This window comes from Pseudophryne corroboree, chromosome 5, assembly GCF_028390025.1.
Source record: "Pseudophryne corroboree isolate aPseCor3 chromosome 5, aPseCor3.hap2, whole genome shotgun sequence".
In the NCBI taxonomy this organism is placed as follows: Eukaryota; Metazoa; Chordata; class Amphibia; order Anura; family Myobatrachidae; genus Pseudophryne; species Pseudophryne corroboree.
This window is the reverse complement of record NC_086448.1, coordinates 612,400,323-612,415,515: the sequence shown is the minus strand read 5'-3', so window position 1 is coordinate 612,415,515 and position 15,193 is coordinate 612,400,323. Positions and strand designations below refer to the sequence as shown.

At 41.6% G+C, this 15,193-nt stretch overlaps 1 protein-coding gene across 14 annotated transcripts in view; it reads left to right on the top strand.

Moving 5' to 3' along the window:
• The window catches only part of PTPRM (protein tyrosine phosphatase receptor type M), a 1,209,695-nt gene that overhangs the window by 255,873 nt on the left and 938,629 nt on the right, over nucleotides 1-15,193 (top strand). For all 14 annotated transcript variants that reach the window (XM_063923506.1, XM_063923503.1, XM_063923501.1 and 11 more), the window contains exon 2: nucleotides 6,355-6,477. In XM_063923506.1, the coding sequence (XP_063779576.1) occupies nucleotides 6,355-6,477 (123 nt within the window). The remainder of the gene's footprint in view (nucleotides 1-6,354; nucleotides 6,478-15,193) is intronic.

The window sequence follows — 15,193 nt, the reverse complement described above, 5'->3', positions numbered from 1 at the left end:
AGAGTGGATACGTCACTGAATAAACAATATCTAACTAATGGTGTATACATTGTAGATATAGAATATTCCATATTTTAAATATATTATCATACAGGTGAGTCTTCCATATCTGGAATGCTCGGGACCAGGAGCATTCCGCATTTGGGATTTTGATGGATTTTAGAATACCAGTTAGCGGAGGGTGATCTGGCGGGTCGGGTATGGGGTGATCAGCGTGTGCGGCGTATGTGTGGGGAAGGGGGGGGGGGGTCAGCAGTGGGTCTGGCATGTTAGTGGCGGGTCCAGCTGGGGGTCAGTGGTGGGTCCACTGTGTGCTTGGGGTGGTCAGCGGTGTGTCCAGGAAGGGCTAGTGGTGAGGGAATGTTGGCTAAAGGACCTCTGACATCACCATCATGTGACCCACGACAAGAGGGGGTGGAGCAAGATCACGCTCGCCACGCTTCGGGTTACTAAAGGGAGTAGTTTTGGACGTGGATATTTAAAGTGCTATCCAACTGGTTTTGCTTCTCCCCCTGACATCAGAGGTCCTTTACCCACTCGGCTCTAGCATCTACTGTGAGGGAATGGCTAAAAAGTCACTCCTCCCACCAGCTGTCATTGGTCCTTGACACGGTGATGTCATGACGTTGGGGCACATCATGGCATCACAACACAGCCAAAATATTCCAGATTTTGGTTCTTTGGATATGAAAGTCCCGACCTGTATCAGCCACTTAATTGATCTTGTCTATTGTACTGTTATTATTATCAGCTGCAGAAGGAGATTCAGCAAGCGATTTAGTAAATCAAAGAAAAAAAATAATACCCTCTAGGAATTAAATACAAAGGTTATTTGCTGTTTTGATTAATTTTTAATTGAACTACATAGTTATTTGACATATTAAGAACATTGATGTTGTATTATATAGGAATGGAAGATCCACATTAATTTAAGTGAAAAATATCATTGGCAAAAATATAATTACCCTTGTCTCAGATTTTTTTCAGTATTTCAAGCAATCTTATAAAAAAATAAAGCTGAGAAAACAGCTCCAGAAGCTAACATAGAATGTAATTCCCAAATAAGGAGCGGGATCAGTTTGCGAGTTTGTCTTGCTGAGTGTAAGGCAATTATTTTATGCAAAGGATCCTTGCTGAGTCACAGAAGGACACACAAGAACTTATCCTAGTCAGAAATGGATGGAGAATACAGGAAGTTCAAAATCCAAGTATACTTAGCTTTAGTCACGCTGATCTTAGAGGAAGAAACAACGTGAAGCAGACCCCTCGTCCATCTCTCAGGGAAGCTCCCATGTGGCTATAAGGATGGCTTCTTTTTTTTAACAAGAAAATATCACTAGGGCATGTCAGTGATAATCAGTTGCCCTGGCAATACTGACCTGGAGTGTTAGCTGGCTTAACTCTGTAGATTTGATCATGCATGAGCAAGCTATGAGGCTTCTTCATGTTCCCAGATTTAAGTTTTTATTTCTATTTAAAAGAAATATATAAAAAATAAATAAATAAATTCGGTTTGGTCCCTGTAGCAAATCTTATACAGGTTGAGTATCCCATATCCAAATATTCCGAAATACGGAATATTCCGAAATACGGACTTTTTTGAGTGAGAGTGAGATAATGAAACCTTTGTTTTTTGATGGCTCAATGTGCACAAACTTTGTTTAATACACAAAGTTATTAAAAATATTGTATTAAATGAACTTCAGGCGTTGTGTATAAGGTGTATATGAAACATAAATGAATTGTGTGAATGTACACACACTTTGTTTAATGCACAAAGTTTTAAAAAATATTGGCTAAAATGACCTTCAGGCTGTGTGTATAAGGTGTATATGTAACATAAATGCATTCTGTGCTTAGACTTAGGTCCCATCACCATGATATCTCATTATGGTATGCAATTATTCCAAAATACGGAAAAATCCGATATCCGAAATACTTCTGGTCCCAAGCATTTTGGATAAGGGAGACTCAACCTGTATAGATTTTTCAAATGTGACACGCTGCTCTGTACATATGCTGTAGTTGTATTAGGGTTAGGGTAAATAATTGTTTGAATGTCATAATGTAGTATATAGACTGATGGCTGTCCCAGACTCCCACCCTAAAGCAGGGCCAGCACAGCCATCAGGTGAACCTAAGGTGGTTGCTAGGATGATTTCGCTCCTCTGTGTCAGTGTTGCTGGGAGTGAGAGACTTGGTTATGATGCCACAGCCAAGATCAAAGCCGAGGATCCGAGGATGCTGCTCCTGTCTGAAAAGTTAAGAAACTGTACATGGGACACAGAGCTAGATAGGAGGGGGGGGGGGGGGGGGACTGCTTCTGCAGGGATTAGGGACATCACTTGGGCTTTCACAGGCCCTGCACCTGATAGGTCATCAATTAAAATGCCATGGTCACTGTTCTTACTGCAGATAAAGGACTGCCACCAGCTCGTATATAGGAAGACATCAGTTGTCCTTTAGTATTTTAGAATAATGCAAAAACTCTTGGGAGTTGCCTGGGTGAGTAATTTGAGTAATACATTATGTTATTTACACTCTCTCTACTAAAAGTGAAAGACAACAATAGAAATAAATAATAATTCACATTTATTTCCTGCCCAAAGGTGGCATATAATATTATCAATACAGCTGTATACGTTATTTCATAATAATAATAATAATAATAATAATAATAATAATAAGAGTTGCTAAATTTAATGAGCCATAATTAATTTAGCAATCTTGGCTTCCCTGTGTTTTTCTCATTGCAAAGAAAATGTCAATTCTATTTCATTTCAGTGACCTCATAAAATTATAGATTGATTCAGCTGATGTTCAGAGAAACCAATAGGGAAATATGAATTTCATTCTGCTTGCTTATTGAGAAGCAGTTTGTGTGACATCTGCTGATGCCATATTCCGATCTGCGCACACTTCACAAATATCCGTATTTGTTTCATCTTAGTCACAGGTTGAGCTTCTTTGAACTGTTCTTTTTTCTGAAGTTATACAAACTATTTCACTGCCATTTGTGTTGTCAAGAAACTTCAATACAAATTTGCAGTCAACTTTTGATCCATTCATTTTAAATTTCTTAGTAACATTTCATATCTTCTTAGACATTCTTAACCTTCCTCTGTTGGAAAATTGCATGGCCGTATTTATTTATAGGTTTGGAAGCGGCCCGTCATGCCATCTCAATTTTGAGATGCTTACAAATAGAATTTTTATCTTTAGATAAGATTGATAGAAATTCAAGAAGTGAAAATCTTAAATCTGTAGTTGTGCTCTGCTTTATAATGGGAGCTGTGCTTCACTCTTGAGTTACTTGTTATGGTTTATTGTAGTGGACGATCCAAAGAATAACTTTAACTATGCAGAAGAGGCATCTGGATTGGGGGCAACAAAAATGATGATAAAGGACCCTGAACATTCCCATCTTTCTTTTGTTGTTTGCTGTGTCTTTATTGCTTTGTTTGCACTTCACCACCACTAGCTGAATAGATCGGATCAGTATGGGATCCAGTGGTGTAAGAATGGGGGGGAACATGTCAGAGGCACAGGCGTGGGGAGGGGGAGCACTTACCGCCAGCGGAGACTCTGACTTCAAAACTCCGGCGCCCCAGTGTGCTGTCCCGTGTCCTGTCCAGCCGGCTCTTCACAGACTCGGAGGCATTACAGGGTGGAGGAGAGGATGTCCCAGCAGGCTCAGCATGGCTACGTCTCCTCCTAGTAATGCATCTGTGAGAGCCGGCTAGAACAGGACATGGGGCTGCATCATACTGCGGCTCTGGAGTTTTGAAGTCAGATTCTCCGCAAGGATCTGGGGAGTATGAGGTCCCCGCATGGGGGAGGGGGGGTAATCGTGGGGACGGAGCACCAAGCTGTATTTTTAGCTATGCCCACCCCAAACACAATACGTTCTGGCGCCCCTGATGGAAACCCATCGGTCGGGATCCCGGCATTCATAATAACGACAGATTCGGGGCCATGGTCGGGATTTCGACCATTGGGATTCTCATGGAGATCGGGTTTCTGGCGTCGGTATTATGACCGCCGGGATCCTGACTGCTTCCCTAACAGATGACCTCCTCTCCTATGCTATCTTAAGCTGGGTACACACTACACCATTGGTGTACCCAACGATATCGTCAGCGACAGGCACCAGCGGTGAGGCCGGCATTGGCAAGTGCATGCACACGGGGAACCAGGCTGCATTAGGCTCTGCTACCGCTGTGCTTGGCACAGGTTATTATTCCCAGTCATAGTTCACATAGATGGTAAAGTATGAAAAAGGTGTAAAAAAAAAGCAAATAAACCTTTAGAAGTGGTGTTGACATGTGTTGACCATGTGTGTCGACCATTGCACGTCAACCATTTGAACCTGTCGATCTTTTCCATTGTCGACCTTTTGTCAGTGTCAACCTAATGCATGTTGACCATATGGGGTGGACCTATTGCTTGTCGACCTAGACATTGTCTAGCTAAACATTGTAACCCGTGTTGCAGTAGCTAGGCAGTTGCAGCACCCCCTTAAGTGTAAAGGTAGGAGCCGCCCAGGGGCTGGCTGGGCAGGGTGCCATCTGCCCCCCGAGCCAGTGCAATTTAAGTGTTCCAGGGCCACCTGACTGCAGAATCCCTGTGAAAAGCTGGGCCTCTTGCTTGAGTCTGCCCCCCAGGCTGAAAGTTGCCAGCGAGCCCATGGAGCCGCCACTGTGTACAGCTATAATTATACACTGCAATTTAGAGTTGAGTTTACACACGCCCCTCCCAAATCTAAATAGCTCTGCACATTTTAAATCTGCTGCATCTTTAGTGTAGTATGGTTTTGCAAAGGGGCAAAGTTACTTGCTTTATTTTGCTTTGCTCTCACCTCAGAATCAGGCCCTATATTAATATACTGTGAGTGCCTTTATCTGCTCTTGTACAATTTTAAAACGTAATCATGTATCCTTTACTTCTCATTTGCCAGTAGCATACTTGCCTACTCTCCCGGCAACCTGGAAAGTGGGCAATTCTCCCGCATCCCACTCAACTATCTATATTTGTATGAGCTAGTTATAAATTCCAACATGTAATGAACCAATTTTTAACTATTAAGCTCTGAGAATTTTGCCACTTGCAATTCCTCTTTGCAAAAAGTGGAAATCTGGTTAGGAAGAGAGGGATTTATTTTACAACATTTATCATACAGTACTTCCCTCACATCTCCAGTATTGGGATAGGTTATGAAATTAGTCTGTTGCTTCTCATCTGAAAAAAAGCTGATTTTGCTAAATTGTTGCAGACAGATACAGTATTTGCAGCCCATAATAAACATACATCAGTCACCTATATATAGTTGCTCAGACTGTCCCTTACACGTCACTGGTTTATGTTAGAATTAAATTAGACAGCGCATGCATGGCTGGGTGAGTAGGAATGGAAAGGTCAATGGGGGTCATTCCGAGTTGTTCGCTCGCTAGCTACTTTTGCAGCACTGCGATCAGATAGTCGCTGCATGTAGGGGAGTGTATTTTCGCTTTGCAAGTGTGCGAACGCCTGTGCAGCCGAGCTCTGCAAAAACATTTTGTGCAGTTTCTGAGTAGGTCTGAACTTACTCAGCCCTTGCGATCACTTCAGCCTGTCTGGTCCCAAAATTGACATCCGACACCCGCCCTGCAAACGCTTGGACACGCCTGCGTTTTCCCAAACACTCCATGAAAATGGTCAGTTGACACCCATAAACGCCTTCTTCCTGTCAATCTCCTTGCGATCGGCTTTGCAAATGGATTCTTCGTTAAATCCATCGCTCAGCAACGATCCGCTTTGTACCCGTACGACGCGCCTGCGCATTGCGGTGCATACGCATGCACAGTAGTGTCCCAATCACTGCGCTGCGAAAAACGGAGCGTGCGAACAGGTTGGAATGACCCCCAATGACAATAAGAGAGAGAGGACTAGAGAAAGAGTGACAACTGACAAACAAAAATCACCACAGCAAATCTGGTCACGTTACATGCTAAATGGTAAAGTAAGATTGTTTAAGGAAGTGTGATTATCATATCTGCAGATTGTTTGCGATGCAAATTGCATCTATGCTGTATATGTTGATTGCCAAAGGCGCCATAAAAAGCATGAAAAGGTACCACATATAAATGACTAATAGAAACCTAAAATTACAATTTGTATTACATGGACTTTTTTTATTAAATGGAAAAAGAAACTGAACTACAATAGCAAGGTTATAAAAAATGATGGCATGATATAAGCTGATAAGATCTTATACACGTGATTATTATGCTGTTCTGAATCATGTGAAGTAGTGTGCCATGTCTCACAGAGATCATTTATCTCTAATTGATGGTTTCCTCTTTGTTCTTCTCTCAGGTAGCTGTTCTTTTGATGAACCATACCAGTCTTGTGGCTACAGTCAGTGGGAACACAATGATCTGAACTGGGAGCAGGTGAACACACTAAGAAAACCACATACAGATTCTTGGATGCCGTCAGGTTTGTAAGCTTGAAATTGAATATCATTATATGTGTTCCTGATATTTAATATCTGCAGGGCTACCATAGGACATGTTTAGGCCATACTTACCTACATTCTATATGTCTCTGGAAGACCGTGGAGGGATATCTATGTGACGATACAGGAGGCATGGCGTTGTGAAACTCATCTTCAAAACAGAATACAAAATACAAAATAGTTACATAAGATAAAATGGTGGTAAAATAATTACATAAGAGGCAGCCTGCTTCCCCTAAAATTCTGCTGTTAGGGCCCAGAGCCATGTGACCTTATTATAAATCCAGCTGAGAGTACAAGTGTTTTTTTTATTATTGAAACTTGCACTACTGTTATGTAGTACACCTACAGATGCGTCCTCAGACACTATTGCTGTATTCACAGCAAACTTACCCTCTTGATGCATTAAGTTCTGTGCGATTCGACTTGCGGCGAGCATCTTTTTGGCATATTTTGCTCTTGAATGTGCGTCTTATTCGCAATAAATATGATGCAAAACCACTTCACGAGACTATACTGATAAACATGTTATGCGATATTTGATTATCTTTATGCAACTGAGTCTGAATCTGTACACAAAGTGCTACGATGCAGCAGCTTTCTTTCATGCCAATATCCATTGTGTTTCGTATACAGATTCAGACTCAGTCGCACACAGGTATACAAGTGTCACGTATTGAATTATCACTGCCGTCTCGTGAAGCCATTTTATCCGATTGTGATAAATAAGCACAAAAAGACGTTACACCAGTCAGCGTGGCTTATTACCATCAGGCATCTCGTGCTGCAGAGTGTATTAAGGCTAGTTATACGAGGACACGTCTGTAGATATATACATATGGAAGGATAAAACTATATCTGCAGTGCTTGTACTCATACAACTCAGTTTAGAAGGAACATTTCTCCAGCCAATCACACCACAGAGTAGAGAGCAGAATGAGGATATATAGACTAAAAATTCCAGAAAATGCGTAATGCTGAATTACAAATACACTGCTAAATGCAATTCCACAAAATGGTAATGCAAAAGCAGAACTTAACAATTGTATCACGGAAAGAGTGGCCTGTTCCACTACAGTATTTGATTACTGTAGCATAACATTTTGATACAAATTTATCTTACCTATATTCAAGTACATAATTCATATAGATGAATAGATCAAATGATAGATAGATAGATAGATAGATAGATAGATAGATAGATAGATAGATAGATAGATAGATAGATAGATAGATAGATAGATAGATAGATAGATAGGACAAACTTGTATGTCATTTATTATATATCTGGAAATAGATGCTACAGATTTGAATTACGTTTAGTCTGATTAAAAGTCAAGTTAATTAATAATACACTTGAGCATGCCCCAGAAAGAATTAGATTTTATTAAAAATATGAGTAATTTATGTCAAACTCCTATTGCTGTATAAAGTAAATGTCACTGCATCCCCTTTGGCACAGTCATCTGTCACTCAAATATATGCCACTCCATCAGTCTGTCTTAGCGACTATATAGCTTCCATAAACTTCTTACTTGAGAAAAGACTCTGCATCTTGTGGTGACAAATAATAGCATAATAAGCAGCTAATGGATAGTAAATATAAAGGGAACATACAGCACATTGCAGCTGAAAATAACGTAATATAGGAAATGATAAGGAATGTTTAACATTAGTTTGTTCGGCGGAAGACAAAACATAATTTCAAAATTATACAAAGCTGATTTGTTGTGCCTGCACAGAGCTCGTGACCAAAAGTGGAAAGTAGTCAGAGAAAATATTAAATCATTTTGATAGCAGCATAAAAGAGTTTAGCTAAACTTAAAGTGTTCCCCTCAGCCTTACATTGTGAAGGAAGCCATTTTGTGAGATGTGCCAACAGGGGCGGATTGGCTCTAGGAAGCTTCCTGGAAGGCTGACATGTCGAGGGGCTTGTTTTGTGTGTTGTCATACGGCCGCACTCCCCACATGACAGGCAGCCCATCGCACTCAGTGCACTGCATTGTACCCATTCATTGTTATTCCATCTCTGCAGTACAGGGACCCTGCCCAGAGGCGTAGTGTGGAGACATGACACCCGGAGCAGGGCCATGTCATGGCGCCCCCACCCACCACCATACATACATACATAGATTCATATACATTTAGGCACAGACATACATAAATACACACATATACGCAGATATATACACACATACACAGATATACAGTATACACACAAACACACACACACACACACACACACACACACACACACACACACACACACACACATAAATACACAAATATGCACACATATATTCATAAACACACACATATACACAGATATATACACACACAAATATACACAGATATACACAGACAAACATAAACACACACATACACAGATATATACACACTCATATATACACACACATATAAACACACAAATATACATAGACATACATAAACACACACATACACATATATACACACACACACACACACACACACACACACACACACACACATAAACACACAAATATACACACAGATATACACATACATACATAAACACACACATATACACAGATATATACACACACACAAACACAAATATACACACACATATACTGTATACAAAGATATATACACATAAACACACACATACATGTATACACATAAACACACATATGCACACAGACATACTGTATACACACATTTACAAACAAACATTTACACACACAAACAGACATATACACATAAACACACAGTATACACAGACATAAACACATACACACATATACACACACACACACACACACACACACACACACACACACACACACACACTATACACACATTAATTCTCACCAAGTGGGCAGCAGCAGAGTAGCAGCTCCTTCTTCTAGCCTGGAGGGGCGGAGCTTCAATGTGATTGACAGGCTGAGCCTCCGTGGGTAGAAGGAAAGGACTGTGGAAAGGGCAGGGGTGGCCACTACACTGCCTGCATGTTCCAGATCACTGAATGCAGATACCTGACAGCCAGGAAGCTTCTTCTGACAAGCCTCCAAACCTCCCCACTTCCTTAACAACACACCGCACTACACTGCACTGGGCTCTCTGCACTGCAATCAATAACATAGAACATGCAGGCAGTGTGGCCACCCCTTCCCTCTCTTCTAGTCATCTCCTCCTACCCCAAGATCCCGAGATCAGCTGTGTTACAGGGAGCTGGCGCCTTCCGTCCCCAGCGGTGCCTGGAGCTCGAGCTCCACTTGCTCCACCCTCCCTACGCCCCTGACCCTGCCATCCAGTGATACTGCCATGGCTACAAGGTATGTTATACCTCTTATGCGGGCCACATTTACAGAATTTTACAAGGCCGCTTCTAGTTCCCGATCTGCCCCTAGTCTGCAGCAAAAGATGCAAGGAAGGCCACATTTGCATACAATTAGGCCTTTGAGAAGGGATCCTGTCCCCTCATCAGACTGCACCCTCATTAGGGCTGCTTCAATTAATTTCCCGGGCTGGCTTTCCATCCCAATTCTCCCTGTGTGTCAGTATTCACTTTTGGCCTAATTTAGGTGCGGTTGTTCTTGCGATTGCTGTTGCTATCTTTTGCCGTACACAATTGTGATTATATGCTAATAATGGCAGAAGCTAATTGGAGCATAGGGATGCTCACCGCTCAAGATAATATAGTGGATGATCTGCTTCGGGAAAAGTATCAACGGAAACTATTTCAAAATGTTTGCAACTATGGGCTATTATTCAGAGATAGACGCAGTAGGTCTAGCAGCTGCGTCTTTGGACAAAGCTGCTGTATGAAAATATGCAAATGTCGCAGGAGGCATCTTGTGTAAATAAATGCCTCCTGACGGCTTCTGTAATCTCCTGCTACACCCAAAAATGCAACATCGGATCACTCTACGTGAACACTGGCCATTTGAGTAATCCTCAGGTAACTCAGGATTTACAGGGAATTCACTCTGCTTGGGCCAGGAAACCTGTGCCAATGACACAGCCCCTGGTCTCTGCACACCTACAAAATGGTCTACTTTGCCATCCCCTCCCTTCTCTGAATGCATGCAACAATGCAGGACCGGTTTTGCACATGCGCAGTACTAGAAACATCAGAGTTGTACGTAAACCATCGGGATCTAGAGGAAGCAGAACTTTAGTGGCAAAACTCATAGGTTAAAATTTAAAAAGTTGTAGTCAATTGGAAAAAGTTATTCCTCTTTATAAAGTCCACATTACCATTGCTTGCTGTAACTGATTTGATATAAGGTATGACATAGAAGTAGGCAATGTTGAACTGGGGCATGAAGGGTCCATCGGAGAAATGCAGTGTTAGGGGCCTATGCTTAAGGGGTGTGTCCAGTTACCACAGGGAATGTGGCCATACTTCATAGAGGCTTGACCAACCATTAGAGGCCATGAATTTAAATCTGACCCTCTAATAGAGTAACAATGTATAATTTGACTACGCAACTGGAACCTGATATTAGAGGAAGGGGTGGGGCCCGCCAGGGATTTCCCCCGATACCCCTGTGGGCCAGTCTGACCCTGAGAGTAGGATTATATGAATGAAGAACATCTAGCAGGTTCAGGTTAGCCACAGGCATATTTGGAATGGGCATGAAGGGCCCACATGGGCATTGCTCAGGGGTGTACCCAAATGTATAATTGAAGTGCACTATCTGGAACCTGGTCCCTAGAGGAGTGGATCCTCAAGCAGTGGGGCTAACAGGGGATTTCTATATTCCCTTGTGGGCAAGTCTGACCCTGGTCACAGGAGCCTTGGTGCTATGGGTAGTGTCTCAGTCCTTTCTCATTGGTATGACACTATATAGAATGTTGAGGTGTAATAATGGTAAATGATTGTGCATAAGTTGTTTAAATGATTTTGGTATGCTTTTATGTGTAGTGTTCAAGTCATGGATGCCAAGATTACCTCTAAATGCAAGAAACTTGGTTATTACCTGAGCTAGTGTTGAGAGCTCCATAAAACAACACTAATGCTAAGTTTGCTAATTGTTTGTTTTACAAAAATTTACTTTATTGGTTTTTGGCTCAAAATCAGCTTTTGCTACAATGATTTATTTTTTTTAAAGAAAACTATGAACTACCATATATAATCAAATTAGACGTTAATTTTGCCATCCCCCAAAATTCTGTATTTAATAGATTGCCCCTTTAAATGCAGTGACCAAACCCACTGAAGTTCCAAAAATACCTGAGCACACATTTATCTGACCTTCAATTTATGGGGGGAATCTACTAGAGCACAATTTTCATATGTAATTCTAATTATTTTTATTAGCAATTTGCGTTTTAAAATTACAGTATGTATTAAAGGGAAATTGCCATGGTAGTTGCTAGTTTATCAGCAGGGATAATTTCTGAACAATCTATTTCAGAAATCACCATTATGATTATTAAAAAAGAAAACCTTTCCTGATTCTTACACTTGATTGTGCCTCAAAACCATTGAAATTAGTAAGGTGCAAACAAGTATTTTAGGCAGGTACTATTTGTTTGTACAGACATTTTAAATGTAGCATGCACCCACTGGAAACCCCATTGAAATGGATATGTGCCCATGACAATGTATGTGATTTTCTATCATGCATGTCAGGTTGCATCTGGATGGGTGGAACGGGGCAGGGCGGACGTAGATATATGCTGTGTTTCTGTGGATGGTGTAAGCTGCATCACTGCTATTCACTTGCTATACAGGCTATTTCTCTGTAGCCATTATTCAGCATGACTTCAGCTAGTAAAGTTACACTTTTGCAGCTTTCCAGAGTCCTGTTGTGATTGCACACAGTGACAGATCACCTTAAAATGGGTGCATTCATTGGGTATGGGTGACTGGCGTTTGGGATCCTGCCGGTCACCATACCGACGCCGTAATTCCAGGCCTTAGATTGCCGGTGGGGGGAATGCGAGCGCAACAAAGCCCCTTGCGGGCTAGCTGTGCTCACCACAGGTTCTATTCCCACTCTATGGGAATATAGCTAGAGAACATGCGTACAGGATTTAAGAAGTTCAAGAAGAAGTCCAGATTTAGCGGACGAAACGCGTTGGGACTGTTTGCTGCTGAACTCCTTTGATGGACAGATAAGCGTTTGAACTTCTTAAATCCTGTACGCATGTTCTCTAGCTATCTTTATATACTTGGGACAGTTTGCTGCTGATCGCCCCAATTGATGGACAGATAAGCTTTTAATCATTGTAATCTTGTACGTGTGTCATCTATCCATTGTATGTTTGTTTATATTAAATTAATGTCATGTTTTATTCTTTATGTTTTGGGCTATTGAATATGCTATATTGGGAATAGGCTTGTTCCCTAACTCATTGCAAATGACATTTCTGTGATTATGAGAACGGTACACACTATGTTTTTGTTGTGTTTCTCTCTTACATGTAAATCCTAAATGATGAACACCCGTTGGAAGTTCTTTTGAACCAGATAAGTGTTCTTGGCCATAACTATACTCACCTTAAATTCCCTCTCATATCTTGTTATTACACTAATAAGCGCTTGTTTTCTCCATTTCTTATTTCTGTTTATGTGTACACCATACACAAACTATGTATTATGAGCTACTACCCTTATAAGGGCTTAAGAGTGTTATCCTTATCATCACATTACCGCACGTCTGTACCAAAGCGCCTAGGTCTCTGCTATTCTATATATATAAAGAGAGAGGGTACCCAATGGCGCTAAGTGACATCCCGAAGCAGCACCTCTAGAAGAACCTCCTGTTAGTCAAGGTTCAAAACAAACTTCTAACAAACAGCTCTGAGGGCGCTAATACATAGTACTGTTCCAATATTACAGTATATTAATCATTTAGAGATTTCAAAACACATATAATAAAATCTTACTTTTGTTTAGTTAAAATTTATTCATAAAAATACTAGAGATGAGCGGGTTCGGTTTCTCTGAATCCGAACCCGCACGAACTTCATGTTTTTTTTCACGGGTCCGAGCGACTCGGATCTTCCCGCCTTGCTCGGTTAACCCGAGCGCGCCCGAACGTCATCATGACGCTGTCGGATTCTCGCGAGGCTCGGATTCTATCGCGAGACTCGGATTCTATATAAGGAGCCGCGCGTCGCCGCCATTTTCACACGTGCATTGAGATTGATAGGGAGAGGACGTGGCTGGCGTCCTCTCCGTTTAGAATAGATTAGAGAGACACTTGATTTACTAATTTTGGGGAGCATTAGGAGTACTCAGTACAGTGCAGAGTTTTGCTGATAGTGACCACCAGTTTTATTTATAATCCGTTCTCTGCCTGAAAAAAGCGATACACAGCACACAGTGACTCAGTCACATACCATATCTGTGTGCACTGCTCAGGCTCAGGCCAGTGTGCTGCATCATCTATTATCTATATATAATATTATATATATCTGATTATCTGTCTGACTGCTCAGCTCACACAGCTTATAATTGTGGGGGAGACTGGGGAGCACTACTGCAGTGCCAGGTATAGGTTATAGCAGGAGCCAGGAGTACATAATATATCATATAGTGAGTGACCACCAGACACACAGTGCAGTTTATTTAATATATCCGTTCTCTGCCTGAAAAAAGCGATACACACAGTGACTCAGTCAGTCACATACCATATCTGTGTGCACTGCTCAGGCTCAGGCCAGTGTGCTGCATCATCTATATATATTATATATCTGTCTGACTGCTCAGCTCACACAGCTTATAATTGTGGGGGAGACTGGGGAGCACTACTGCAGTGCCAGTTATAGGTTATAGCAGGAGCCAGGAGTACATAATATTATATTAAAACAGTGCACACTTTTGCTGCAGGAGTGCCACTGCCAGTGTGACTAGTGACCAGTGACCTGACCACCAGTATATATAATATTAGTAGTATACTATCTCTTTATCAACCAGTCTATATTAGCAGCAGACACAGTACAGTGCGGTAGTTCACGGCTGTGGCTACCTCTGTCTCGGCACTCGGCAGCCCGTCCATAATTGTATATACCACCTAACCGTGTTTTTTTTTTCTTTCTTTATACATACATACTAGTTACGAGTATACTATCTCTTTATCAACCAGTCTATATTAGCAGCAGACACAGTACAGTGCGGTAGTTCACGGCTGTGGCTACCTCTGTGTCGGCACTCGGCAGCCCGTCCATAATTGTATATACCACCTAACCGTGGTTTTTTTTTCTTTCTTTATACATACATACTAGTTACGAGTATACTATCTCTTTATCAACCAGTCTATATATTAGCAGCAGACACAGTACAGTGCGGTAGTTCACGGCTGTGGCTACCTCTGTGTCGGCACTCGGCAGCCCGTCCATAATTGTATATACCACCTTACCGTGGTTTTTTTTTCTTTCTTTATACATACATACTAGTTACGAGTATACTATCTCTTTATCAACCAGTCTATATATTAGCAGCAGACACAGTACAGTGCGGTAGTTCACGGCTGTGGCTACCTCTGTGTCGGCACTCGGCAGCCCGTCCATAATTGTATATACCACCTAACCGTGGTTTTTTTTTCTTTCTTTATACATACATACTAGTTACGAGTATACTATCTCTTTATCAACCAGTCTATATATTAGCAGCAGACACAGTACAGTGCGGTAGTTCACGGCTGTGGCTACCTCTGTGTCGGCACTCGGCAGCCCGTCCATAATTGTATATACCACCTA